The sequence below is a fragment of the Limanda limanda genome, chromosome 15, assembly GCF_963576545.1.
Source record: "Limanda limanda chromosome 15, fLimLim1.1, whole genome shotgun sequence".
NCBI classification, from domain to species: Eukaryota; Metazoa; Chordata; class Actinopteri; order Pleuronectiformes; family Pleuronectidae; genus Limanda; species Limanda limanda.
This window is the reverse complement of record NC_083650.1, coordinates 2,775,356-2,800,664: the sequence shown is the minus strand read 5'-3', so window position 1 is coordinate 2,800,664 and position 25,309 is coordinate 2,775,356. Positions and strand designations below refer to the sequence as shown.

At 42.5% G+C, this 25,309-nt stretch overlaps 2 protein-coding genes across 2 annotated transcripts; both read right to left on the bottom strand.

Moving 5' to 3' along the window:
* Nucleotides 1-453: 453 nt before the first annotated feature.
* LOC133021055 (ribonuclease inhibitor-like) lies at nucleotides 454-6,262 on the bottom strand. Its single transcript, XM_061087824.1, has 5 exons — nucleotides 6,092-6,262; nucleotides 5,479-5,652; nucleotides 3,570-3,743; nucleotides 3,017-3,190; nucleotides 454-1,375 (listed from the first exon to the last, which is right to left on the bottom strand). Exons 1-5 carry the CDS (start codon nucleotides 6,250-6,252, stop codon nucleotides 1,354-1,356), a joined length of 705 nt encoding a protein of 234 aa, XP_060943807.1. The 5' UTR covers nucleotides 6,253-6,262; the 3' UTR covers nucleotides 454-1,353.
* A 9,862-nt stretch (nucleotides 6,263-16,124) lies between these two features.
* On the bottom strand, nucleotides 16,125-23,510 carry LOC133021131 (NACHT, LRR and PYD domains-containing protein 12-like). Its single transcript, XM_061087908.1, has 4 exons — nucleotides 23,341-23,510; nucleotides 19,295-19,468; nucleotides 18,741-18,914; nucleotides 16,125-16,525 (listed from the first exon to the last, which is right to left on the bottom strand). The coding sequence occupies exons 2-4, from the start codon at nucleotides 19,378-19,380 to the stop codon at nucleotides 16,501-16,503; spliced, it is 285 nt and encodes a 94-aa protein (XP_060943891.1). The 5' UTR covers nucleotides 19,381-19,468; nucleotides 23,341-23,510; the 3' UTR covers nucleotides 16,125-16,500.
* Nucleotides 23,511-25,309: the final 1,799 nt, after the last annotated feature.

Genomic DNA, 25,309 nt, shown 5'->3' with positions numbered 1-25,309 from the left:
CAGTGTGTGGGACGCAAGCTAACATGTCAACAGAGACACGTGGACTTCTTCTTCCCAAATGGGGTAGGCTTCTCTGAGCTCGTCTTCCGTTGCGCCACCTATGGGTTTGGCGGGGAATTGTTTTTAGACGGATAGTCGTCGGAGAAGTAAAAATCAAAAAGACACTTTGTCTCCCGCTGAGACCTCTCCGAGAAACGGATACGTAGAAGTATATAAGAGCCTTTCTAGGGATTTCAGTGGATAAATGGTAGCTTGGAACTGCAGGTGGCGCTAGAGGACAAGATAGAAGTCAGCAAAGTCATGAGCAGTCATCCTCTGTTCTGCTTTTAAGCTTTTCATCCCCTGATGAGTATAATCCTAAATGTGTCACATACAGAAATAAACCACACAGTTTTTAAAAATACATTTTAATAAAACATTAAATGTGCCATAAAATGATGACCTTTCCAAACAGTGAGAACTTGAGCCTGTCAGGAACTGACTCTGTCAAACATTTCTTATCCTGAAGTCACAAAGAACTGAGACAGGCTTGAAAATGAAGTGAAATCATCAAGTTGGCCCTAACCTTTTCACAATAAGTGCCAATGTGAAATTTTCTTGTCAAATAGTGTGCCATATCAACATTATTTTTATCATTAAGTTTTATTATTGAACAACATTCATATATACAAAGACATGACATTTTTTTCTATCCATATTAGCAATATATATATATATAGGGTTAGTGTTAAAAGAATCTTATTCTCATTATGACAATAGGTTTGTCCTACTAACCCCACCAACCACACTCATATTAAGACAGATTGCACTGACACCATTTCAAAACACTGCTTTCATTAAGTCTTTAACAACTATTGCATTGGAATTGTCCAAAGTGGACATACTATAAACTATAAATATAAGAGTATAAGTTAAGACAAGTGTCTCCACAAAATAACACAAACTGGTCATAACACAACAGGCCAAAAATGTCCACTGTCTTCAGGACATCATCTCTCAGACACTTTCTGTCCCTTGTCTCTGCTGTGAACCTCCCATCATCATTTATTTCCCAGCATGCTGCTGTTCCCAGAGGCCTGCTACAGTCTCCCCCTGGTGGTTGTTCTGAGGTGATGGTCGAGAACGTAGAACAAGAATCCTCATCTACGTTTGTATAAAACGTGGAGGACCATCTAGTGGTGAAGTTACATATTACAACAACCTCCTCTGATTCCTCTGGAGCTCTGTCTCCACTCTGCCTTCCAGCAGCAAGTCCCAGTCAGAGCCCCTCTACACACAAGCTGCTGCTGCTTCAGCCTCTGGATCCTCAGGACACAGCTCAGCCTCCATTCACACACACTGTCCTCTTCACACTCACCTCCACGAAGACGTCCACCTGTTGAGAGAAGAAGACATCAGTGTTACAGAGACTCACTTCGTCAGCTGTGAGTCAGTGATGCAGCACATCCAGTAGAAAGAGCAGCAGGGACTTCAGTCCTGCTCAGAAGTGGAGCAGATTCCTCTCTGCTTCATGTTCACGTGTTGGAATGAACATGCTAGGAGCTCAGTGTGTGTCCTCTGCATGTCAAAGTGCAGAGTGGACACCTGAGAGGTGGATTTACTGCTGTTACAGGTGAAGCCATGTTTCACTGTGTGTTGATGAACATCTGCTTCTGACAAACTGGGAACAGATAAGACAGATGGACCTCAGCAGAGGTTCTGCTCTGTATAAAGAGCTACTGGTTACCATGGTGATGATGAGAGGCTTCAGTCCCACTGATTTCAGAACTGTGACAAAGATCCACCTGATAAGTTCTTCACTGATGAAGTGAGAGAACAAACTGTCTCAGATCAGATGGAGACATCGTCTCTGTCCCTCGTTTGAGGCTGTCAGCTGTGGTCCAGCTTCATTTCCTGTTCACATGAAAACAACAACTGTTGTCTTCACTTCAACTCAATCACATGATCTCAAGCAGCTTGTGGCTCGTCTGATTGGCCGACTGTTGTATCTCTGTGTCTCTGTCCAATCCTGACGTCTGTCCTCATTGTCCTCTCACAGCTTCACTGAGGAAACACTGAGGCCTGAACTACGAAGACATTTCAACATGTCTGTTGTTTACTAACAAGACGAGTAAAAGAGAGGAAGGTTCTTGATGAGAAACGTTTGAATCCCAGATTGTGGCCTTGATAATGAGCTTGAGTTTGACACACACTTTCTCACGGTCTCTGAGGACACACACGGTCTCTGAGGACACACACTGTCTCTGAGGAAACACACTGTCTCACTGTCTCTGAGGACACACACTGTCTCACTGACTCTGAGGACACACACTGTCTCACTGACACTGAGGACACACACTTTTTCACTGTCTCTGAGGACACACACTGTCTCACTGTCTCTGAGGACACACACTGTCTCTGAGGACACACACTGTCTCACTGACTCTGAGGACACACACTGTCTCACTGACACTGAGGACACACACTTTTTCACTGTCTCTGAGGACACAAACTGTCTCACTGTCTCTGAGGACAAACACTGTCTCTGAGGACAAACTGTGGTGGAAACCTCTGACATCACTACTCAATAGAAACACATGGACCTGTCTTCGGGAAGCTGACTGAGGTCATCTGGTGTTTTGGTGACAGGATGAGTCTGGAGAGATGGAGATGTTCTGGGTGAGTTAGAGATCAACTGAACCAGACGTTGATTTAAACTTCCCTTATCCGTCCCTTTAAGGAGAGTGTGCACCTCACAACAGTGTAGACTCACTGTGGTCAGTGGGCGGAGCTTTGATACGGGTTGATCTCCAACTTAACCTGGAGCAGGTTAGCCGTTCATCAGAAGTGACCATGGTGATTTACCTCGTTAAGAAGTGCACAAGCTTCGTAGGACTGAAAAAACTAAACCTGAAGTTAACCGGATAACCACAAATCCTGATTGGTAGCACAGACCCTGGATCTGTACTGTGATACTGACTGTGTTTAGTAAAATACTGATGAAAGCAGCGTGGACGGACTCCAACCATCTACTGACCTCAGACTCTGCAGTCGACAGGTTGGACTCTGCTGTAGATCAAGCAGCTCCTCCACTGCTGAGTACTGCAGGTAGTTGTAGCTCAGATCCAGTTCTCTCATATGAGAGGGGTTTGACCTCAGAGCTGAAGCCAGAGAAGAACAGCTGATCTCTGACAGTCTGCAGCTCACCAACCTGGATAAAGAATAAAACTTAACTGTAAATTAAACTGAGCTCATGTGTGAAAATAACAGACACATATTCATGTCAGCACAGACTCATAACATGGAAGATAAATATGAAATTAGACACGTTGGACAAAAAACGAGTCCTGATTCAGTAAAAATAGATTATTTGGACCCGGTCTCTGTCCTGCAGATCAGTTTAGGAAATCCAGAACTAAACTCAGGGTTTTAACAAGTAGCTGAATATTTAAAATGTCACAGATTAATTAATGAATGGATCATGTTATGTATGAAGAGGAATTATATTAAATTAGAATTCAATTAGATCAAGTGGGTATAAATGCTCTATTATAGATATGAGATCTACAAAAGTCAGTCAGTGAACTGACCTCATAGTCTCCAGTCCACAGGTTGGACTCTGTAGAAAACCACACAGCTCCTTCACTCCTGAGTCCAGCAGGCAGTTGTAGCTCAGATCCAGTTCTCTCAGATGAGAGGGGTTTGACCTCAGAGCTGAAGCCAGAGATGAACAGCTGATCTCTGACAGACTGCAGCCCCCCAACCTGGATAAAGAATAAAACTTAACTGTAAATTAAACTGAGTTCATGTGTGAAAATAAAGGACTTTGACTAAACATCACTGTCTCTGTTTTCAGACCTGAAGTCTGAGTCAAGTTGTTCTGGACATTTTCTGGAACTTTTCCTGCATCCTCTTAATAAAGTTTCTGAGTGAGTCCATGTGAGAATAGAGCAGGTGAATGTCCAGAGGATTCACAGAGAGCGAGTGGAAGTGTTGATGAGGTTTCTAACACTTGACGGACGTGAAACTGGAAGAACACAAATATCTCAGGATGAAGAAGAGGAGCCGTACACGTAGAAGACGGAGACGTCAACTTGGAAACACGAGGAGATTCTAGAGCTTTTGGTGCTGAGGGCCGACGCCAGTGTGGATGAGCTGTAAACAACACTGATCTTTCCACAGCAGGATTTATACGTCATGTCCGGCCTCCTGCTGCTCTACAGGCCCCGCCTCCTGCTGATCTACAGGCTCCGCCTCCTGCTGCTCCACCCCCTTTTCATATGTGAAATTCAAACTCCAGAAAATGTCCAGACACTATTTAACAGAGTTAATGACAAAAACAGCTTGAAAGTCCTCGTGTCCTCGGGGTTCAGTTGTTTGTAATATGTAACTTCACCACTAGATGTCTCTAAATATCTTGCTGGACATGTTCAGGAATCTTACAGGTGAACAAGTGGACTACGTTCACATGTACGACACATGGAGACATCACTAACTCCTTCACAGTGAACCTGTAACATAACTTAACTGAACCTAACCATGGTTGTCATCGACATGTGTTTTGGCTCCGCCCCTCGTCTGAATGTTCCTACATGTTCCTGTTGCTGTCAACGAGTCGGACCCGGACAATCTCCTGCTGCTGCTTTAGCTCCAGAAAATGTCCGACCCACTTGTCAGAACATGTTCCACAGTTGATGTGTGCAAAGGGCGAGCAGTTCTATGATCATGTTTTCTTGAAGTGGCGATGATCTGAGCAGCAGTTTGACCAGTTGAAAGTGGTGCAGGGAGCCTGAGGAGCACGTGTGTACAGGGCGGGACAGAGATCTAGTGCTGAAAAGATAAAGGCATGGACGACCCCGTGTAAGTCCTGCAACAAGAGGAAGGGTTTCATGTTGGAAATTAACCCAAAGTGGAAGAAACATGGCTGAAGAACTTGGTCCTAAAAATAAAAGGAATCAAATACAACCAACTTGGACTCTGGACCCTTAGCCCAGTCCCAGAACACCAAAGCAGCACGCTGTCATGTGGTCAGTCCACAAGACCACCGGGACAAGTCCTGGTTCGCTTCCACAGAAATATTACATGTACACATTGTCCAGCATTAGATTGTTTCTCTGTCAGTAAAACTTCAGTCACATTGAGCCTGACTCGGTCCTCAGCACTCATTCTACAAACATCTCTCAGCTCAGTATCAGTGTTCACTGTTAGGAACACATGTTCTGACCTTTGACCTTAAAGCTCCAGTGTGGAAGATTCAGGTGAAAGGATCTTCACTTGTTTCATCTGTACCAGTTGTGGTTTTCTGTACTTCAGAATGAGCCATTTACATACATACTTTATATATAAATACTTTACATATGAATACTTTTCATTTAAATACTTAATATTTCTATACTTTATATTTAGATAATTTATATTTAGCTGCAATATGAAACTTCACCACTAGATATCACTACATTCTACACACTGAACCTTTAACATTAAAACATGGTGTCTGACCTCAGAGTCTCCAGTCGACAGGTTGGATTCTGTAGAAAACCACACAGCTCCTTCACTCCTGAGTCCTGCAGGTCGTTGAAGCTCAGATCCAGTTCTCTCAGATGAGAGGGGTTTGACCTCAGAGCTGAAGCCAGAGAAGAACAGCTGATCTCTGTCATTCTGCACCAATCCAATCTGGATAAAGAATAAAACTTAACTGTAAATTAAACTGATTTCATGTTCTGCACTTTGACCTTAAAGCTCCAGTGTGGAAGATTCAGGTGAAAGGATCCGTTGTTAGAAACTGAAGAGAAAAGCATTCAGAGATGATTTCACTAGTTTCATCTGAATTGTACCAACTGTTGTTTTTCTGTACTTCAGAATGAGACATTATTATTTATATACTTTATATTTAAATACTTTATATTTAAATACTTTATATTTAAATACTTTTTATTGACATACTTTATATTGACATATTGTATATTTACATACTTTATAAATTAATACTATATATTTACATACTATATATTTAAGTAATATATATTTACAGACTTTAGAATTAAATACTTTATATTTAAATATATACATTATATTTAGACTGAACCTTCAACATTAAAACATGATGTCTGACCTCAGAGTCTCCAGTCGACAGGTTGGACTCTGTAGAAAACCACACAGGTCCTTCACTGCTGAGTCCTGCAGGTCGTAGTTTCTTCTCAGATCCAGTTCTCTCAGATGAGAGGGGTTTGACCTCAGAGCTGAAGCCAGAGAAGAACAGCTGATCTCTGTCATTCTGCACCAATCCAACCTGGATAAAGAATAAAACTTAACTTTAAATTAAACTGAGTTCATGTTCTGACCTTTGACCTTAAAGCTCCAGTGTGGAAGATTCAGGTGAAAGGATCCATTGTTAAAAACTGAAGAGAAAAGAATCCTAGAGATGTTTTCACTAGTTTCATCTGAATTGTACCAGTTGTTGTTTTTCTGTACTTCGGAATGAGACATTTTTATTTATATACTTTATATTTAAATACTTTATATTAAAATACTTTATATTGACATATTGTATATTTACATACATTATAAATGAATACTTTATATTTACATACTATATATTTAAGTACTATATATTTACAGACTTTAGAATTAAATACTTTATATTTAAATATATACATTATATTTAGACTGAACCTTCAACATTAAAACATGATGTATGACCTCAGAGTCTCCAGTCGACAGGTTGGACTCTGTAGAAAACCACACAGCTCCTTCACTGCTGAGTCCTGCAGGTTGTAGTTGTTACTCAGATCCAGTTCTCTCAGATGAATGGGTTTGACCTCAGAGCTGAAGCCAGAGGAGACCAGTTGATCTCTGACAGTCTGCAGTACTTCAACCTGGATAAAGAAACATGAATATTAGAATGTGTCCTCCTGTTGTTGTGGATCGTCATCATGTCAACACAGACTCTCAACATGCTGCTGACCCCAGTCCAGTCTGTGACCTGAAGGTAAATATCAGATCAGACATGTTGGACCATGTTTCATTCATCAGCTTCTTCTCTGTGTGTTGGTCACTGAGCAGGTTTGTGTAATTAAACACTGTTTAAAGTAGGGGTGGCTCCTGACAGTCACTTCCTGTTTGTTTCTATACTTATCAAGTGTCCAACGTGTTTCAATAAGAATGCGTCTTATTTTGAAAACCTGACGAGGACGAGTGCTCGGCCTCAGTCCACATGTTATTTACAGACACTTTCTTAGTGATCAGGAGCAGGTGAGTGCAGGTGAATGGAGTTGATGAGGTGGACGTGACTGACAGGCTGGGTGAGTGACAGATGACTGAGGGACAGTGAGCAGAGCGGAACTGAGACAATTTAAATAAATAATGACCCAATAAGAAAGAAAGTCTGAAAAGGATTTAAGGACCTCAGAGTCTCCAGTCGACAGTTTGGACTCTCCAGTCCAGAACACAGCAGCTTCACTCTTGATTCCTTCAGCACGTTTTAGCTCAGATCCAGTTCTCTCAGATGTGAGGGGTCTGACTTCAGAGCTGAGGCCACGTCTTCCCAGTGAGTCTCTGAGAGTTCAAGACCATCAAGTCTGTAATTGAAGAAAATATCTGTTGGAATAAAACAAGAAAACACAACATTCATACAAAACATGATCATGTGACCCTCACCCTGGTAAATCCCCTCTTTGCATCATGAACATGTTAAAAACTCCTCAAGATAATCCTTCAGATTTGGTTCAAGCGTTCATTCAGACTAACAGAGGAACTCATTAGATCAGGTGGTCAAAGGTCAAAGGTCAAGGTCAGACAACATGTTCATGGCCTGTTGGAGTCTCAAGTCTGTCTTAATGGGATTTCTTCACATTTAGACCAGTTGGACTCAAAGATAAACTGATTAGATTTCAGTAGTCAAAGGTCACAGTGACCTCATCTTATTGTGAATGCAACAAGTAAGGAACCTGGAGGGCCTGACACTGCACTGGTTGGTGGTGGCGAACAAAAGGATAAATATAAATATTACCTTGTATATAAGTACATATTGAACATTAGTTCTCCAGCTATCAGTCACTCACTTCCATTGTGTGTGATAAGGACTGAACTCTGTGTCTGTAGGAGTGAGACAGGTGACCTCAGGAGGCCTCAATTAGTTTGGATGCAAATTTCAGTCGACCACTCGATTATTCAGCCAGTTGCAGGCATTTTAATAAAAGTTCTTTGTATTTATGTTATTTATAATACAGTTCATGGTTAAACTGTAAAATATCAAGTCTCAATTACATTTCTTTGCCGTAAGGGTTTGATAACGACATCTTAGGAATCATTGTCAAATCTTTTTCATAAATGTATTTACCGTTATATCGGTATCAGATTTCCTATCACTCTAATATCGATATGAACAAACTCTCAGAAACTGATGCTTTAGGATGTGTCTGCTGATATGAAGCTGTTAAGGCAACGTGACAAGAATAAAGTAGTTTACAGCATCTCCATGACAACAGGGTTATTCTTTAGAGCAGAATATTGTAATTCTCAGTACAGAATATACAGTTAACTTACTTTAAATGTGTCCTTTGAAGCATCTGATTGTGAATTTTCCGTTTTGGGTTTGTTCAAAAGAAATAATCATTAGAAGAGACATCACATAATAAATGAACAGCCGAATTAGTAAGTATTCATATTTACCTTTAGTCTTCTAAAGTAGAAGAATCCTGCTCCAGCTCCAAATGCTACACACACAACGAGCACTCCGACCACAATTGCTGCAACTGAACCTGAAAAACATCAAAAGCATCAACAGAGTGCAGTGATGTGTCTTCAGTGTAAAGTGTAGTGTGTGTGTGGACTCCTCGTTCCTGTATGTTCTCCTGACAACATGTGGACATGATGTTCCTGATGAGCTGGAGGACTGAGCCCTGGGGGAGCTGCTCCACCAGGAGGAACCCAGGGCTCACTGCACCAGCCTCAGGTCTAACAGTCGCGCTGAGGATTTCATCAATCAGTTCTCGTCTCATGGGATCTTACCTTTCTCTATCGTCACGTAGCTGTTGATGAAATGCGTCTCCTCTTCACTACTGAGTTCACAGGTGAACGTCCCTGGTGGTCTGAAGATAAGTGGTGCAGCGTGAGGCTGCCTGACGCTGACACATCCTCCACCTGCTGCCTCCACTGCTCTGAGACGCTGTGGAGGCCGTCGACCCCGGTCTGGTCCACAATGATCTGACTGTGGTTGAATTTCCACACCCAGTGTGTCGGGGGTTTGGTGTTTGGAGCAGTGCAGTGGATTGTTGTTGTTGTTTTCAACAGTGACACAAGGACGGGCGCTGAAAAGAAAAGGGATCAAATAATATCATCTTTGTCAGAATGTGGTTTCAGGCTCTGATGAGACTTTCTGAACATTTTCTATCATCAGAATGATTCATGTGGAGGAGGGTGTGGCCTTGGAATGATGAATTGAACTAGAAGGTCACTCAGTGGAGCTGATATCTCCTCCAAGGACCAACAGTCAATTCAAGCTGCACCACATCTCACACATCAGTCCTCTCAGGGAAAATGTCAAGAAAGGTCCAATGTTAAAGAAAGAAAACTAATGGATATGTTCAATGTTCCATTTGTTTGTTGGGCTTCAAGCAACATTACACAACAACTGCTGGACAGATTTCCATGAAACTTGGCAGGAAGGTGTGTTATGGGTCAGGCTCAGTGAAGAACTCATCAAATGTTTGTGTGGATCCAGGATTTGTTGTTTTTTCACATTACCATTGTGAGAGAGGACGTTTTTCAACATTTTCATTGATTTCCCTGCGAATACCCGATGAAGGTGAAGAAACAATCTGACAAATTTAGAGGACTGATATTTATGAGTGTGTGAAATTTGGTGCAGATCTTGGGCCTGGTGAATTTCAATGTGGTTTCATAAGGAGACTGTTGGGCCTTGTGGAGGTCTGATCTCTACTGAGTGACCTGTGGCCACTCACAACTAGTTTAGTGGAAATCTGTTCAGCGGACAAAGAAACAAACAAAGTAAAGATTGAGAATCAACATTGATATAAAACGTAAGTTATCTGCACGAGCAGATAGAAATATGCAGCAGTACAGTGAAACAAGCAAAGGTTCAGTTCCATAGAGCAGATAAAACGTACTGGGTTGATACCACACCGCGCTCCTCCTGCCACTGCGAGTGCTGATGCTGCAGATCAGAACAGCGTCTCTGTCTGACAGTGTCACTGTGCTGCTGATCTCATAAAGCTGCTGCTCAATCTCCTTCATTGAGGTTTGGTTCTGAAGGGTCAAGTTGGACGGAGGCCTGGTGGACCACGTGAGCTGGGGCTCGGGGTAGATCCCCTCTGAGCGGCAGGTGAAGCTGTCCTCCACTTGCTCAATGTCCACGTGATGCACCAGAGCTGCAAGACAACATTTCTCTTTTATTACTCATTGATCATCTTTGACCCATGCACTGTGGAGCTCTTCATTAATTTGACATATTGTGCTTATTATTTAACACGTCACATATGAGCCATTATGTGGTGCTGCTGACATTAGCTGTGTCTCAATTCAGGAGCTGCATTTGAAGACCGAGCTCCAACGAGTGGATCCGTCCCCGTCCAACCTGTCTCAGGATTCATTGCACTTTAGTGACTAACCGTTTTTCAAAGAGGAAATGGTGCCGGCAAGCAACGAGACGTCCAATGCTTCAGTATCAGCTTCAACTCAACCCAACAGTATGTTAAACAAGGTAACAGCAATAAGAGAGAAATATAATTTCTAGTCTTTGTGTTCTGTTTTCACTGTGAGTTTCTTTACCATCTGCTCTTAGGTTGATAATTGACTCCTCCGTGACTCCAGTGGTGCCGGTGTAGCACTCGTATCGGCCCAGGTCCTGAAGCTGCAGCCCCGTCAGCCTGATGGAGGCGTTTCCACTGGAGATCTGATCTGTGAACAGAGATGTCCGGCCTCTGAAGCGCTCGCCCTGGTGTACAAACTGGTCTTTGGCACTGTAGTAGGAGTGGACACAACTGTTTCCTGGTTTCACCTGCATCCAGTAAATGACTGGGTCTCTACCAGGTTGAAAACTGCAGGGTAAGATGCAGCTCTCCTCTAAAACACAGGAGACCTCATCATCTGTGAGACACCGGGTAAAAGAACAACCAGTTCAGGAACAACTGTGGTGAATAGAAGCTTTTTTCAAAGTACAGTTAGAGAATTTGCTCACAGATGGATTGTGAATGTAAATATCCTGATGGAACTGTCTGTCTGTTTGACTGTTGACAGTTAACATACAGTAGTTTTATCTGAGCTGCTTTCACAAAAACAACCTCCTGCCACACGAGGCATTTGAATGTGTAACGTACATTTACTGTCAAACCAAAGGTATGAACTAAAAGAGGCTCAGATTCACATTAAGTTGGGAAAGTTGTGTTGATGATAAAAATGTTCATTTAGAAAATTGACTTTGAGATTCAGCAAAATCTGAAAATTCTTTGCAATGAGAAGAATTCAGGATCTGGAAATTTAGACAGTAAATAAAGACGGACAGCTCCCAAAAAGTCAATCAATCAAATTTGATTTGTATAGCCCATATTCACGTATCTAAATTTTTCTCATAGACCTTAACAAGGTGTGACAACCACATTATTTAACTTGTTACTTTTCCCCCTAAAATAATTCATTTTTTCCCCCCAATTGAATTGTTCATGTTATAGGTCACATTGAAGGTGGAAAAAGTTCTGACAGGATTTATCTTGGTCTCATTTTTTTAAATCACAGGGGTGTGTAGACTTTTTATATCCACTGTACAGTCTATGGTCTATATACAGAAACCTTTAAAAAACCACAACTCAGTTCATTTCTGTTGACGATGAAGTTTCAATGAAGAATAAAAGAAGCCTACATCCGGTGTGAACTGTTTTACCTCCAGCTCAGTGAGAACATGTTTCTCTATGTTGTTATAAACCTTCACAATCATTTCTCATGTTTCCTGCTTCGTCTGATGGAAACCAACATGTCTGTAGCCTACAAAGTACTACGTTCAAACAGAACCTGTGATTTTCTGAGTAAGATGAGACTTCACGTACCTGCTGTGGTGAGAGTCCACATGATGAGGATCCACACAACCAGAGACTTGAACGCAGACATTTGTCTTTCATTCTGTGAGAACTGAATGTGGATCAATGGAAGAAGGACGAGTTAGTTTGACTCGTGACACCGAGTCAGAGCAGCTGAGGTTCAGACTCCGCAGCTCCAGTCTCTGACTGCAGTAAAGTGAGCCCTCATATGTGAAGCCAGCCGCCACTCGGGTTTTTGTTGCGCGTCCACTCATTCATTTTACGGTAAAGCGGTATAGATAGTCGGAGCGCCTAAAAAATACGTAAACACAACCAAATTTTAGTTTTAGTCTCTCATTTGATTATTTATTTTTGTATCTTCATGGCGTATCTGTTCGTGTTAATTATGTAATTTTTACTGCAAATTAAAGGGAAAGTCTGAAAAAAAAGGACCAATGTATTAATCGTAACCATATTTGGAAGCTGATTAAAAATATTCCTTAATAGGTTGGTTATAAGTGACTTTGAGTGGATTCCTGTTATAGGTGTCTCTGACTATGCTGAGAAAAAAGTTTCGTGCGTTTTTACTGTAGAATAAATGAGAAAATGAAAGAGCAAGTCTGTGAAAGTGGCCCAATGTATCCTTACTCACCTAACAACCGGGTGTCCACTCCTCCTCCGGGTCTGTTACTGAAGAACAGGCCTGAAACCTGGTGAAATCCTAATAACACCGAGTCACACTGTGTTTCTGTACTTCCTCTTTCTCTGGCTGCACCCTCCTTCAGACAGATCACTCCGCCACGGGACTGCGGTCAACGCAGCCGACACAGAAATTCTACTGCACTCATATACTGACATGTATGGTAAACCATAGACTGTCAAAATAAAGTGGCAATATAAAACCGGCCTACGTCCGGTTTTCAAAATAAACTTTTGACATGGAGCCTAAACTAACTGGATAATTGAAAAATAATTTGGATTAAATTCACAAGAAGTATATATCGTCTTACCTGTGTCATTTTTATGACTTTAATTTTAACTATCAATTAAGACATTTTACAAAATAAAAGTCACTCATTTTTAGCTTCAAGTAGCTCATTACTGGATATTACTATATAGTACTATAAAAACACTTTGCTCAATAATTCCAGAGAGAGACTAGTGAAGCCCGGGTATAACCTGAGGCTATATTGGTTCTATGGTATTAATGATGTTTAACTTAGGTGAATAGATGCAAATTAAATAACTGTTAATTGGGCAATAGAATATGGTTGGGCAATAATTGGTCTACAGAGTTTCAGTTATGGGTTAAAAGAATAAAAAAGGTGGGAGTGTAGTCAATCTGGCATGCTAGGTAGGTGAAGTGGTCAGTAGTTGGTGGGAATGTCCATCACTCAAGAATGGTGACTCCTTATTTGATGGGAGGCGGGATCAAAAAAGGAGACACGGGAGATGCCCGAGTGAGAGAGACAAGAGGAAAAAAGAGAGACGGAGTTGAAGACACTTGAGATAAAGTGAACTTAAGAAGACTACTACAGCACCAGTGAGACAGTTAAGCCACTCTTAGATTGAGTGTAACTAAGGCTGTAGTGTTTTCCTTCAGCCACCGAACGAGCACTTTATTTTATGTGTTGTTCTGGAGCTAGTTAGCTTGCTCAGGACTGTAAACTTATAGGTAGTGCTAGATAGCCACCGTGATTTGTGAAGAGAACGTGCTCCTCAAATAGCGCCCGAGTAACCCGGACGCTCGTGGTTCCTTTGAGGCAGCCTACGAGGGAGCCACGCCCAGTGCTTAATTTGTAAATCACAAGGTGCCGGAACGCAAAGTACATATGACAGCGCAGGGGTGACGAGACGGGCACAGGTCCCGGAACGCATACAGAAAACGGTGCTGAAAAAAACATGCAAATGCCCACTGACAATGCTGTGGGAGTAACAAGCCTTAATTTCAATTAATATCCATGGTATAAATTTTATGACAATAATTTACAATTATTTTAGGCTATACAGCACAGGCAAATGCCCACATCAACACAGGTGGGACTTACAGTCAGCAATTAATTTCTCAACATAAATCTAACTTGTAAAACATAAAAGTTCAAAGCTTACAATAAATCACATAAATCTTCCATTATTATTATTTAAAGATTGGCACGGCGGCCTATTAATAGACAGTATGCTCATCATATTTAGTCCAAAACACCCCACATCACGACCATGTCCGGATTCTCCTCCTCCTCCCGGAGGTTTTACTGTGTGTGTCTGTGGCAGTTCTGTGTCCTTTGGCCACCCACGACCTAACGTACGGGACTGGATTGAATTTAGCCAGGGGGGGTCCAACAAGATTTAGGAAGAGTAAAGATGATATGGTGGATGTGAGCAGAGAGGTACGGTTGGGAGTGCAAATTAAGTTCACTTGCGAAAATCCGCGCTCACATTCAGCACTTGCAATAGGAATGCTGTTGACAGCAACAAGTCACTCCATCAGTTCATCGGGGATGTCTTTTCCATCCGAGTCTCTGTGTTTTCTGTAGGCCCGTATGACTGCGCGCGGGTTGGTAATGTTAAAGCGCTGGCACAGCGACTCAACCTCAGTCTCTCCATACAGCACACCTGCGTAAAGCACCTTCAGCTCCTCAATTAACTTGTTGCACAAGTTGCAAACACAAAAATCAAATGAGAGATTTATTACAAAACGTCACATCAGCGGCGGTGTGTCTTTAGCCGCCGCCGCCACCTCCTGCCCTGGACGATGTAGCGAACCTCGTCCGCGGCGGGCCTCTAGTCAGGGGGGGGGGGGGGGGGGGGCGTGGCGGCGCCGGCCCACACAGCATTCACGATCGATGTATTGGCCACTTGTAAGAAATCACTTTTTTTTTTTGGCGTGACAAATTGGATGAGTGTCACACGCCGAAAGCGTGAGAGTTGTCAGCTCTGTATTCATATTTTTTTCTATACGAGAGGTACCGGATCAGCACAAATAAGTCCCGGAACACGGGCAGGCCAAAACCAAGAGGTGCCGGATCCTGTTCCGGCATGATCCGGCACAAATTAACCCCTGGCCACGCCACTGACTAGCGCGGCTAGCAAGAGGGGCCGTGAGCGGCTCCATCCAGCTAAGTGGGACGAGTGCCGGCTAGCGACGAGGGGTTGCTAAGCGACGGACTGACGGCAACATCAACGGTGCACGCGGCACCAACGTGGTGGTTGTGAGTAGCCCTGGTGGGGCGCAGAAGGACACAGTAACAGGCCTGCAACGGGGGGTTTAACTGATAGTTTTTTATTTGTTATTTTCCATGCCGGCTTTTGTATTTTCTTTTATACCTGTATGCATGTCCCTGTTGTGAGAGGTGACTGTAATTTCATGTGACACATTGTCTAAAGTTTGTTATCCTAAGAAGAGTGTTTTGATAGTTGCTATCGTGTGTGGCCTAGTAACAACTGTGAGGTGCTGTTTTATTGTATTTCATTGATAAGGGAGATTTCTATTTTCATTATTGGTCTAGTGCCCATATCCATTGAGTCTGATATATAGTGCCTAAATATAGTTTAAATAGTTTTAAAAATACTAAATCTTATTTGTTGTAGTGAATCATTATTATTTCAAATACATGACTGCTTGGGTTAAATAAATCCTTTGTAAATAATTGACTAAGTGTTATGGACTCCACTCACTTTCAAGTAGCATATGTTATTCAGATTCAGGTGGTATAAACTGAGCTCAGATAAAAGCCTAGTCTTAACTGGGAAGTGACTAAAGGGCTACACTAGTATGCCTGTGTTCTGGACCTCTCTGAAACATTTTTACTGTATAGTTTATGAGATTTTGCAAATTAACTCAAACTGTTCAACACAACAGGCCCATAATGTCCACTGTCTTCAGGACATCATCTCTCGGACACTTTCTGTCCCTTGTCTCTGCTTTGAACCTCCCATCATCAATTATTTCCCAGCATGCTGCTGTTCCCAGAGGCTGCTACAGTCTCCCCCTGGTGGTTGTTCTGAGGTGGTGATAGAGGTCTTACAACAAGAATCTTCATCTACGTTTGTATAAAACGTCCTCGGGTCAGTTTTCTATTAAATATGGTAAAATGTTTATTAAACAGTTTCCTCAGAGACTAACGAACATATACACATAATGTGGTTATACACACATGGAGACATACTGAGGGACAAAGGTGGAACAGAATAAAAGAAACTTAAATACATATATGTGACTCTTTACAGAGGGTTAATACATTCTGCTTGTGTTGTGTCATTTCAATAAACACATTCTTCATGTGAATAAACACAAGCAGTAGCGAGGGTCATCTAGTGGTGAAGTTACATATTACAACAACCTCCTCTGATTCCTCTGGAGCTCTGTCTCCACTCTGCCTCCCAGCAGCAAGTCCCAGTCAGAGCCGCTCTACACACAAGCTGCTGCTGCTTCAGCCTCTGGATCCTCAGGACACAGCTCAGCCTCCATTCACACACACTGTCCTCTTCACACTCAGCTCCACAAAGATCCCCTCCAACTGTTGAGAGAAGAAGACATCAGTGTTACAGAGACTCACTTCATCAGCTGTGAGTCAGTGATGCAGCACATCCAGTAGAAAGAGCAGCAGGGACTTCAGTCCTGCTCAGTGGACAGAGTGGACACCTGAGAGGTGGATTTACTGCTGTTACAGGTGAAGACATGTTTCACTGTGTGTTGATGAACATCTGCTTCTGACAAACTGGGACCAGATGAGACAGATGGACCTCAGCAGAGGTTCTGCTCTGTATAAAGAGCTCCTGGTTACCATGGTGATGATGAGAGGCTTCAGTCCCACTGATCTCAGAGCTGTGACAAAGATCCACCTGATCAGTTCTTCGCTGATGAAGTGAGAGAACAAACTCTCTCAGATCAGATGAAGACGACACCGTCTCTGAGGACAAACACTGACTCACTGTCTCTGAGGACACACACTGTCTCTGAGGACAAACACTGACTCTGAGGACACACACTGTCTCACTGACTCTGAGGACACACGCTGTCTCACTGACTCTGAGGACACACACTGTCTCTGAGGACACACACTGTCTCACTGACTCTTAGGACATACACTGACTCTGAGGACACACACTGTCTCACTGTCTCTGAGGACACACACTGACTCTGAGGACACACTGTCTCTGATGACACACACTTTCTCACTGTCTCTGAGGACACACACTGTCTCACTGTCTCTGAGGACACACACTGTGGTGAAACCTCTGACATCACTACTCAATTCAAAGACATGGACCTATCTCCAGGAAGCTGACTGAGTGCATCTGGTGTTTTGGTGACAGGATGAGTCTGGAGAGATGGAGATGTTCTGGGTGAGTTAGAGATCAACTGAACCAATCAGACGTTGATTTAAAGTTCTCTTATCCGTCCCTTTAAAGGGACTCTTACCTTTGTTGCATTTTTACACTTTTTTTGGATAAGGTTAAATTGGTATTAATAAGGTAATGACACTCTAAAATGCAAGACAGACCCACGAGGAGTAAAAACAAACAATTATTTCACTCTCATAATATTTAGTGAAAACTTCAACCAATAAAATTCTTCGGACCGAAGGACCTTATTGGCCGACAGACCTGTCTGTTTGCTGCATGGACATGCAGGTTTTCCGTCTGCTTCTTGTGGCGCATTCGGGCCCGCGTCATCAATGTATATAACTTACCGGTGCTTCTGAATCCGAATCCATTGCTTTGGTAAACAAAAACTCACATGCGTGCGCGGAGGCAGTAGGTAGTAAGTAGGGATGCACCGATCCGCTTTTTTCACCTCCGATACCGATACCGATATCGGTATCGGGCCGGCGGAGGGACCGGGAGCCGGACCAGGAGCGGGACCGGGAGCCGGACCGGGAGCCGGACCGGGAGCGGGACCCGGAGCGGGACCCGGACCGGGAGTCGGACCGGGAGCCGGACCCGGACCGGGGTTCACAGCCGCCCAGGGGAAGCTAGCGGCGGCGGCGTGCGGAGTGGGAAAAGTTCCGGGTCCCGGTCCCGGGGCAGCAGCACCAGCAGCCGGCAGCCCGGCTCCGGGGAGCACCGCGGCCCCGGTGGAGGCGGCTCGGCTCGCACCGGGAACCAGGGGAGAGGCGCCGGGCACTGTCGGCTCCGCACGGCGTGTTGCTTGCGTATGACGTCACTCACAGCGCACAGCATAGAATTACACTGAATAGATCAGCCGATATGGATCGGCCCATTGTCACCGATACCCGATCTAGAAATTTCTTCAATATCGGTACCGATCCCGATACAAATATCGGATCGGTGCATCCCTAGTAGTAAGTGTGCTTGTAAATAAAGTTTCTTCAAAAAAACACCGCGGATGGGAACGAGGGGGTGGGGCATTGGAGGAAGGCGGGATGATTTGAATGTGCTGTAATTCTCAAATGCAACAAAGGTAAGAGTCCCTTTAAGGAGATTGTGCACCAAACAACAGTGTAGAGTGACTGTGGTCAGTGGGCGGAGCTTCGATACGGGTTGATCTCCAACTTAACGTGGAGCAGGTTAGCCGTTCATCAGAAGTGACCATGGTGATTTACCTCGTTAAGAAGTGGACGAGCTTCGTAGGACTGAAAAAACAAACCTGAAGTTAACCTGATAACCACAAATCCTGATTGGTAGCACAGACCCTGGATCTGTGATACTGACTGTGTTTAGTAAAATAATGATGAAAGCAGCGTGGACTCACTCCAACCATCTACTGACCTCAGCGTCTCCAGTCGACAGGTTGAACTCTGCTGTAGATCAAGCAGCTCCTTCACTCCTGAGTCCTTCAGATTGTTTAGACTAAGATCCAGTTCTCTCAGATGAGAGGGGTTTGACCTCAGAGGTGAAGCCAGAGAAGAACAGCTGATCTCTGACAGTCTGCAGCCCATCAACCTGGATAAAGAATAAAACTTAACTGTAAATTGAAACTGAGTTCATGTGTGAAAATAACAGACACATATTCATGTGAGCACAGACTCATAACATGGAAGATAAATGTGAAATCAGACATGTTGGACTAAATACGAGTCCTGATTCAGTACAAATATATTATTTAGACCGGTATCTGTCCTGCAGATCAGTTTAGGAAATCCAGAACTAAATTCAGTGCTTTAACAAGTAGCTGAATATTTAAAATGTCACAGATTAATTAATTAATGGATGCACGTCATGTATGAAGAGGAATTATGTTAAATTAGAATTAAATAAGATAAATTGGGTATGAATGCTATATTATAGATATGAGATCTACAAAAGTCATTCAGTGAACTGACCTCAGAGTCTCCAGTCGACAGATTGAACTCTGTAGAAAACCACACAGCTCCTTCACTCCTGAGTCCAGCAGGACGTTTCTACTCATATCCAGTTCTCTCAGATGAGAGGGGTTTGACCTCAGAGCTGAAGCCAGAGAAGAACAGCTGATCTCTGACAGACTGCAGCACTCCAACCTTGATAAAGAATAAAACTTTACTTTAAATTAAACTGAGTTCATGTGTGAAAATAAATGACTTTTACTTAACATCACTGTCTCTGTTTTCAGAACTGAAGTCTGAGTCAAGTTGTTCTGGACATTTTCTGGGACTTTTCCTGCAGCCTCCTAATAAAGTTTCTGAGTGAGTCCATGTGAGAATAAAGCAGGTGAATGTCCAGAGGATTCACAGAGAGCGAGTGGACGTGTTTATGAGGTTTCTAACACGAGACGGACGTGAAACTGGAAGAACACAAATATCTCAGGATGAAGAAGACAGGCCGTACATGTAGAAGACGAAGACGTCAACTTGGAAACCCGAGGGTATTCCAGAGCTTTTGGTGGTGATTTTTTTTTTTTTACTTTTGAAACTAAAACTTTAGTAGCACTTAAATGTCACTTACTTATAGCACTCTGTAGTTTTGCTTTATTTTTTCAGAAATTGTACTTACTTGATTCTTGTCGTCCTGGGTCTGTACCCTCGGGGTGGAATGCACTTATTGTCAGTCGCCTTGGATAAAAGCGTCAGCTAAATGAAATGTAATGTAAAAACAGCTTGAAAGTCCTCGTGTCCTCTGGGTTCAGTTGTTTGTAATATGTAACTTCACCACTAGATGTCTCTAAATATCTTGCTGGACATGTTCAGGAGTCGTACACGTGAACAAGTGGACTACGTTCACATGTACGACACCTGGAGACGTCACTATCTCCTTCACAGTGAACCTGTAACTTAACACTACTATACATAACCATGGTTATCATGGAGATATGTGTTTTGGCTCCGCCCCTCGTCTGAATGTTCCCACATGTTCCTGTTGCTGTGAACAAGTCGGACCCGGACAATCTCCTGCTGCTGCTTCAGCTCCAGAAAATGTCCGACCCACTTGTCAGAACATGTTCCACAGTTGATGTGTGAAAGGGCGAGCAGTTCTATGATCATGTTTTCTTGAAGTGGTGATGATCTGAGCAGCAGTTTGACCAGTTGAAAGTGGTGCAGGGAGCCTTAGTCTAGGTCCTGGGGAAGATTTTTATGCGCTTCATTTAGCGGAGAATATCTCAACTGTTATAGACTAATATGACCCCACTGAACAACGTGGGATGTGTGCCAAAATCTCTATCTGGGACGAAAGTCCTGAAAATTACCACTACAGGTGACACTATTATCACACTACAGGTGAATGGGACTTTTTTTCCCTTTATATATATCCTCATCAATTTCTACCAGATTAATGTTCATATTAAGAGAAATATTTTTTGTATTACACTTTGTCTACAAAATGTAATAATATATGCAAATTAGGCAATATCTCATTAAATATACGTACATATAAACTCTTGAAGCTACAGATTTTCTTAGGTGATCACAATGTTTAAAGTGAAGGAATTCTGATTTGATTTTTCTAATTGTGTCTCTGTAGATGTCCAGGGTGGATGCTGTGTGTGTGTTGCTGTTATCATTGGAACGTTAACTTAAAGTTAAAAAAATACAAAACAGCAGGTTTATTTCCTGTGTTGCAAGGTAACACTTCAGGTCCAGGTACTGGTAGGAGTCCAGGTATGGAGATGATGATGAGAGCTCATTCAGTGATAGGATTTTTAACAACTATTGCCTCCCTTGCATTTGCAGTACTTGCAACAATGGATACCAGCTACCCGACAGGGACATCCATTCTTGTGTGCACACTTGCCACATGAGCAGGGATCTGGCAAACCTTCAGGTTTTGAGATTACAATCTCAGGGACTAATAAATTGCCCTTTCTTACAAAACCATAAGCATCTGCATTTAAGATTGAGGTGGCGTCTGTAAATGGTGCTTTGACCCAAAGTTGCTGTTGATAAAAGGCTCTTTGTATATGTTTTCTTGCATTAGTTGAGGTGCAAGCAGTCCTCTCAAAGTCCATCTTGAGGACACTATCGAACGCAGCAATGCGCAGGTCGTCAAATGACTCCATGTCTGTTGATGGTTTGAGACTTTTGACCAAGAATGTTTCCGCTATTTGTATTGCACTCTCTGTTAGCTGTTGACAGTTGAAATTGAGAATCAGAGAAGAGTTGTCTGGTTTGTGGACAGTGTTCAGAGCTGCAAGTTTGGTTGAAATTTTGCTGGTTGTATCACACCCAGTCAGCGCATGTAGTGGTGGCAGGCACCTTGCTTGACAGCCATGTGCTCTGCTATGACCTCAGGTCACTATGGCTGCCGAGTAAACTTTTGTTGAAAGAAAAGTTGGAGGTGATGACGTGATGACAGCAATATATAGAAAAGCTAGGAAATGTAAGCTTTTAAAGTTTAGGTTAATAAATAACTGGCAATTCCTGTATGTTGCTGGTTGTATGTAATAGGTAATAGTTGTAACTTTTTTTAGCCATTTTATTTATATCAAATCAGAATGCTTACACTTTTCTATGACCTTATAATCATGGTCATTGTGAACATTGTGATCACCTAAGAAAATCTGTAGCTTCAAGGGTTTATATGTACGTATATTTAATGAGATACTGCCTAATTTGCATATTCTAATATTATTTTTTAGACAAAGTGTAATACAAAAAGTATTTCTCTTAATATGAACATTAACCTGGTCGAAATTGATGAGGATATCTATAAAGGGGGAAAAAATCCCATTCACATGTGGTGTGATAATAGTGTCACCTATAGTGGTCATTTTCAGGACTTACATCCCAGATTGTGGATCGCGCGTCAGAGGTCGCAATGGTGGATCCAGTCCGGTGGATTCTGTATCGTGCCAGCTGATCGTCGTTGTAATGGAGGATCCTTTGTCGCGTTGGCATCGGATGATGAGGGACCACGACCGAGGCGGCAGCTGATAATGGATTCAAACTGGCGGCGGTGGACAATGACTGTAGATTATAGTGGATCCCATCCTGATGCTGGATTGTGGTCTTGCTGGCTGCTGGCCAGAGACTGTGATTGCAGCGGGACTGCCTGACACATAGTATTGAAAAATGTTTACCCTCATCGATGCTGCTAAAAATCCTGATGATGTTTTCTTACACCTGACATCTATTGCACTCCTGTCCGTCCTGAGAGAGGGATCCCTCACATGTGGCTCTCTCTGAGGTTTCTACATATTTTTACCTGTGAAAAAGGTTTTTAGTAGTTTTTCCTTACTCTTGCTGAGGGTTAAGGACAGAGGATGTCACACAATGTTAAAGCCCTATGAGACGAATTGTTACTTGTGAATGTGGGCTATACAAATAAAACTTGATTGATTGATTGATGATTGATTGAGATAGAGATTTTGGCACACATCCCATGTTGTTCAGTGGGGTCATATTAGTCTATAACAGTTGAGATATTCTCCGGTAAATGAAACGCATACAAATCTTCCCCAGGACCTGTACTACATTTCATGTAGACATTGTCCAGCATTGGATTGTTTCTCTGTCAGTAAAACTTCAGTCACATTGAGCCTGACTCGGGCCTCAGCGCTCATTCTACAAACATCTCTCAGCTCAGTATCAGTGTTCACTGTTAGGACTACATGTTCTGACCTTTGACCTTAAAGCTCCAGTGTGGAAGATTCAGGTGAAAGGATCCGTTGTTAGAAACTGAAGAGAAAAGAATCCTAGAGATGTTGTCACTAGTTTCATCTGAATTGTACCAGTTGTTGTTTTCTGTACTTTAGAATGAGCCATTTATATTTACAAACCTTACATTTACATACTTTATATATAAATACTATAAATGTAAATACTTTTCATTTAAATACTTAATATTTCTATACTTTATATTTACAAACTTTTTAATTTAGCTGCAATATGAAACTTCACTACTAGATATCCCTACATTCTACACACTGAACCTTTAACATTAAAACATGATGTCTGACCTGAGAGTCTCCAGTCGACTGGTTGGACTCTGTAGAAAACCACACAGCTCGTTCACTCCTGAGTCCTGCAGGTTGTTGAAGCTCAGATCCAGTTCTCTCAGATGAGAGGGGTTTGACCTCAGAGCTGAAGCCAGAGAAGAACAGCTGATCTCTGACAGTCTGCAGTTCTCCAACCTGGATAAAGAATAAAACTTAACTGTAAATTAAACTGAGTTCATGTGTGAAAATAAAGGACTTTGACTAAACATCACTGTCTCTGTTTTCAGAACTGAAGTCTGAGTCAAGCTGTTCTGGACATTTTCTGGAACTTTTCCTGCAGCCTCCTAATAAAGTTTCTGAGTGAGTCCATGTGAGAATAGAGCAGGTGAATGTGAAGAGGATTCACAGAGAGCAAGTGGACGTGTTGATGAGGTTTCTAACACGTGACGGACGTGAAACTGGAAGAACACAAATATCTCAGGATGAAGAAGAGGAGCCGTACACGTAGAAGACGAAGACGTCAACTTGGAAACACGCGGAGATTCCAGAGCTTTTGGTGATGAGGGCCGACGCCGGTGTGGATGAGCTGTAAACAACAACACTGATCTTTCCACAGCAGGATTTATATGTCATGTCCGGCCTCCTGCTGCTCCACCCGTTCTTCATATGTGAAAGTCAAACTCCAGAAAATGTCCAGACACTATTTTACAGAGTTCATGACTGAAAACAGATGGAAAGTCCTTGTGTCCTCGGGGTTCAGTTGTTTGTAATATGTAACTTCACCAAGGTGTCTCTAGATATCTTGCTGGACATGTTCAGGAGTCGTTCACGTGAACAAGTGGACTACGGTCACATGAACGACACCTGGAGACGTCACTAACTCCTTTCCAGTTAACATGTAACTTAACATAGCTTAACGTAACCATGATTGTCAGGGAGATATGTGTTTTGGCTCCGCCCCTCGTCTGAATGTTCCCACATGTTCCTGTTGCTGTGAACGAGTCGGACCCGGACAATCTCCTGCTGCTGCTTCAACTCCAGAAAATATCCGACCCACTTGTCAGAACATGTTCCACAGTTGATGTGTGCAAAGGGCGAGCAGTTCTATGATCATGTTTTCTTGAAGTGGCGATGATCTGAGCAGCAGTTTGACCAGTTGAAAGTGGTGCAGGGAGCCTGAGGAACACGTGTGTACAGGGCGGGACAGAGATCTAGTGCTGAAAAGATAAAGGCATGGATGACCCCGTGTAAGTCCTGAAACCAGAGGAAGGGTTTCATGTGGGAAATGAACCCAATGTGGAAGAAACATGGCTGAAGAACTTGGTCCTAAAAATAAAAGAAATCCAATATAACCAACTTGGACTCTGGACCCTTAGCCCAGTCCCAGAACACCAACGCAGCACGCTGTCATGTGGTCAGTCCACAGGACCACCGGGACATGTCCTGGTTCGCTTCCACAGAAACATTTCATGTACACATTGTCCAGCATTGGATTGTTTCTCTGTCAGTAAAACTTCAGTCACATTGAGCCTGACTCGGTCCTCAGCGCTCATTCTACAAAAGTCTCTCAGCTCAGTATCAGTGTTCACTGTTAGGAACACATGTTCTGACCTTTGACCTTAAAACTCCTTTGTGGAAGATTCAGGTGAAAGGATCCATTGTTAGAAACCGAATAGAAAAGAATCCTTGAGATGTTTTCACTAGTTTTATCTGAATTGTACAAACTGTTGTTTTCTTTACTTACAATGAGCCATTTGTATATAAATACTATATAATTAAATACTTTATGTTTAAATACTTTATATTGACATATTGTATATTAACATAATTTATAAATTAATACTATATATTTACATACTATATATTTAAGTACTTTATATTTACAGACTTTAGAATTAATTACTTTATATTTTAATATATACATTATATTTAGACTGAACCTTTAACATTAAATCATGATGTATGACCTCAGAGTCTCCAGTTGACAGGT

Coding starts and splice junctions, on each gene's coding strand:
- LOC133021131 (XM_061087908.1), bottom strand. CDS start 19,380: ATGAGTAGAAACGTCCTGCTGGACTCAGGAGTGAAGGAGCTGTGTGGT. Junction 18,915..19,294: donor TGTCGACTGGAGACTCTGAG/GTCAGTTCACTG, acceptor TTCTTTATCCAG/GTTGATGGGCTGCAGACTGT. Junction 16,526..18,740: donor TGTCGACTGGAGACGCTGAG/GTCAGTAGATGG, acceptor TTCTCTCAACAG/TTGGAGGGGATCTTTGTGGA.
- LOC133021055 (XM_061087824.1), bottom strand. CDS start 6,252: ATGACAGAGATCAGCTGTTCTTCTCTGGCTTCAGCTCTGAGGTCAAAC. Junction 3,191..3,569: donor TGTGGACTGGAGACTATGAG/GTCAGTTCACTG, acceptor TTCTTTATCCAG/GTTGGTGAGCTGCAGACTGT. Junction 1,376..3,016: donor TGTCGACTGCAGAGTCTGAG/GTCAGTAGATGG, acceptor TTCTCTCAACAG/GTGGACGTCTTCGTGGAGGT.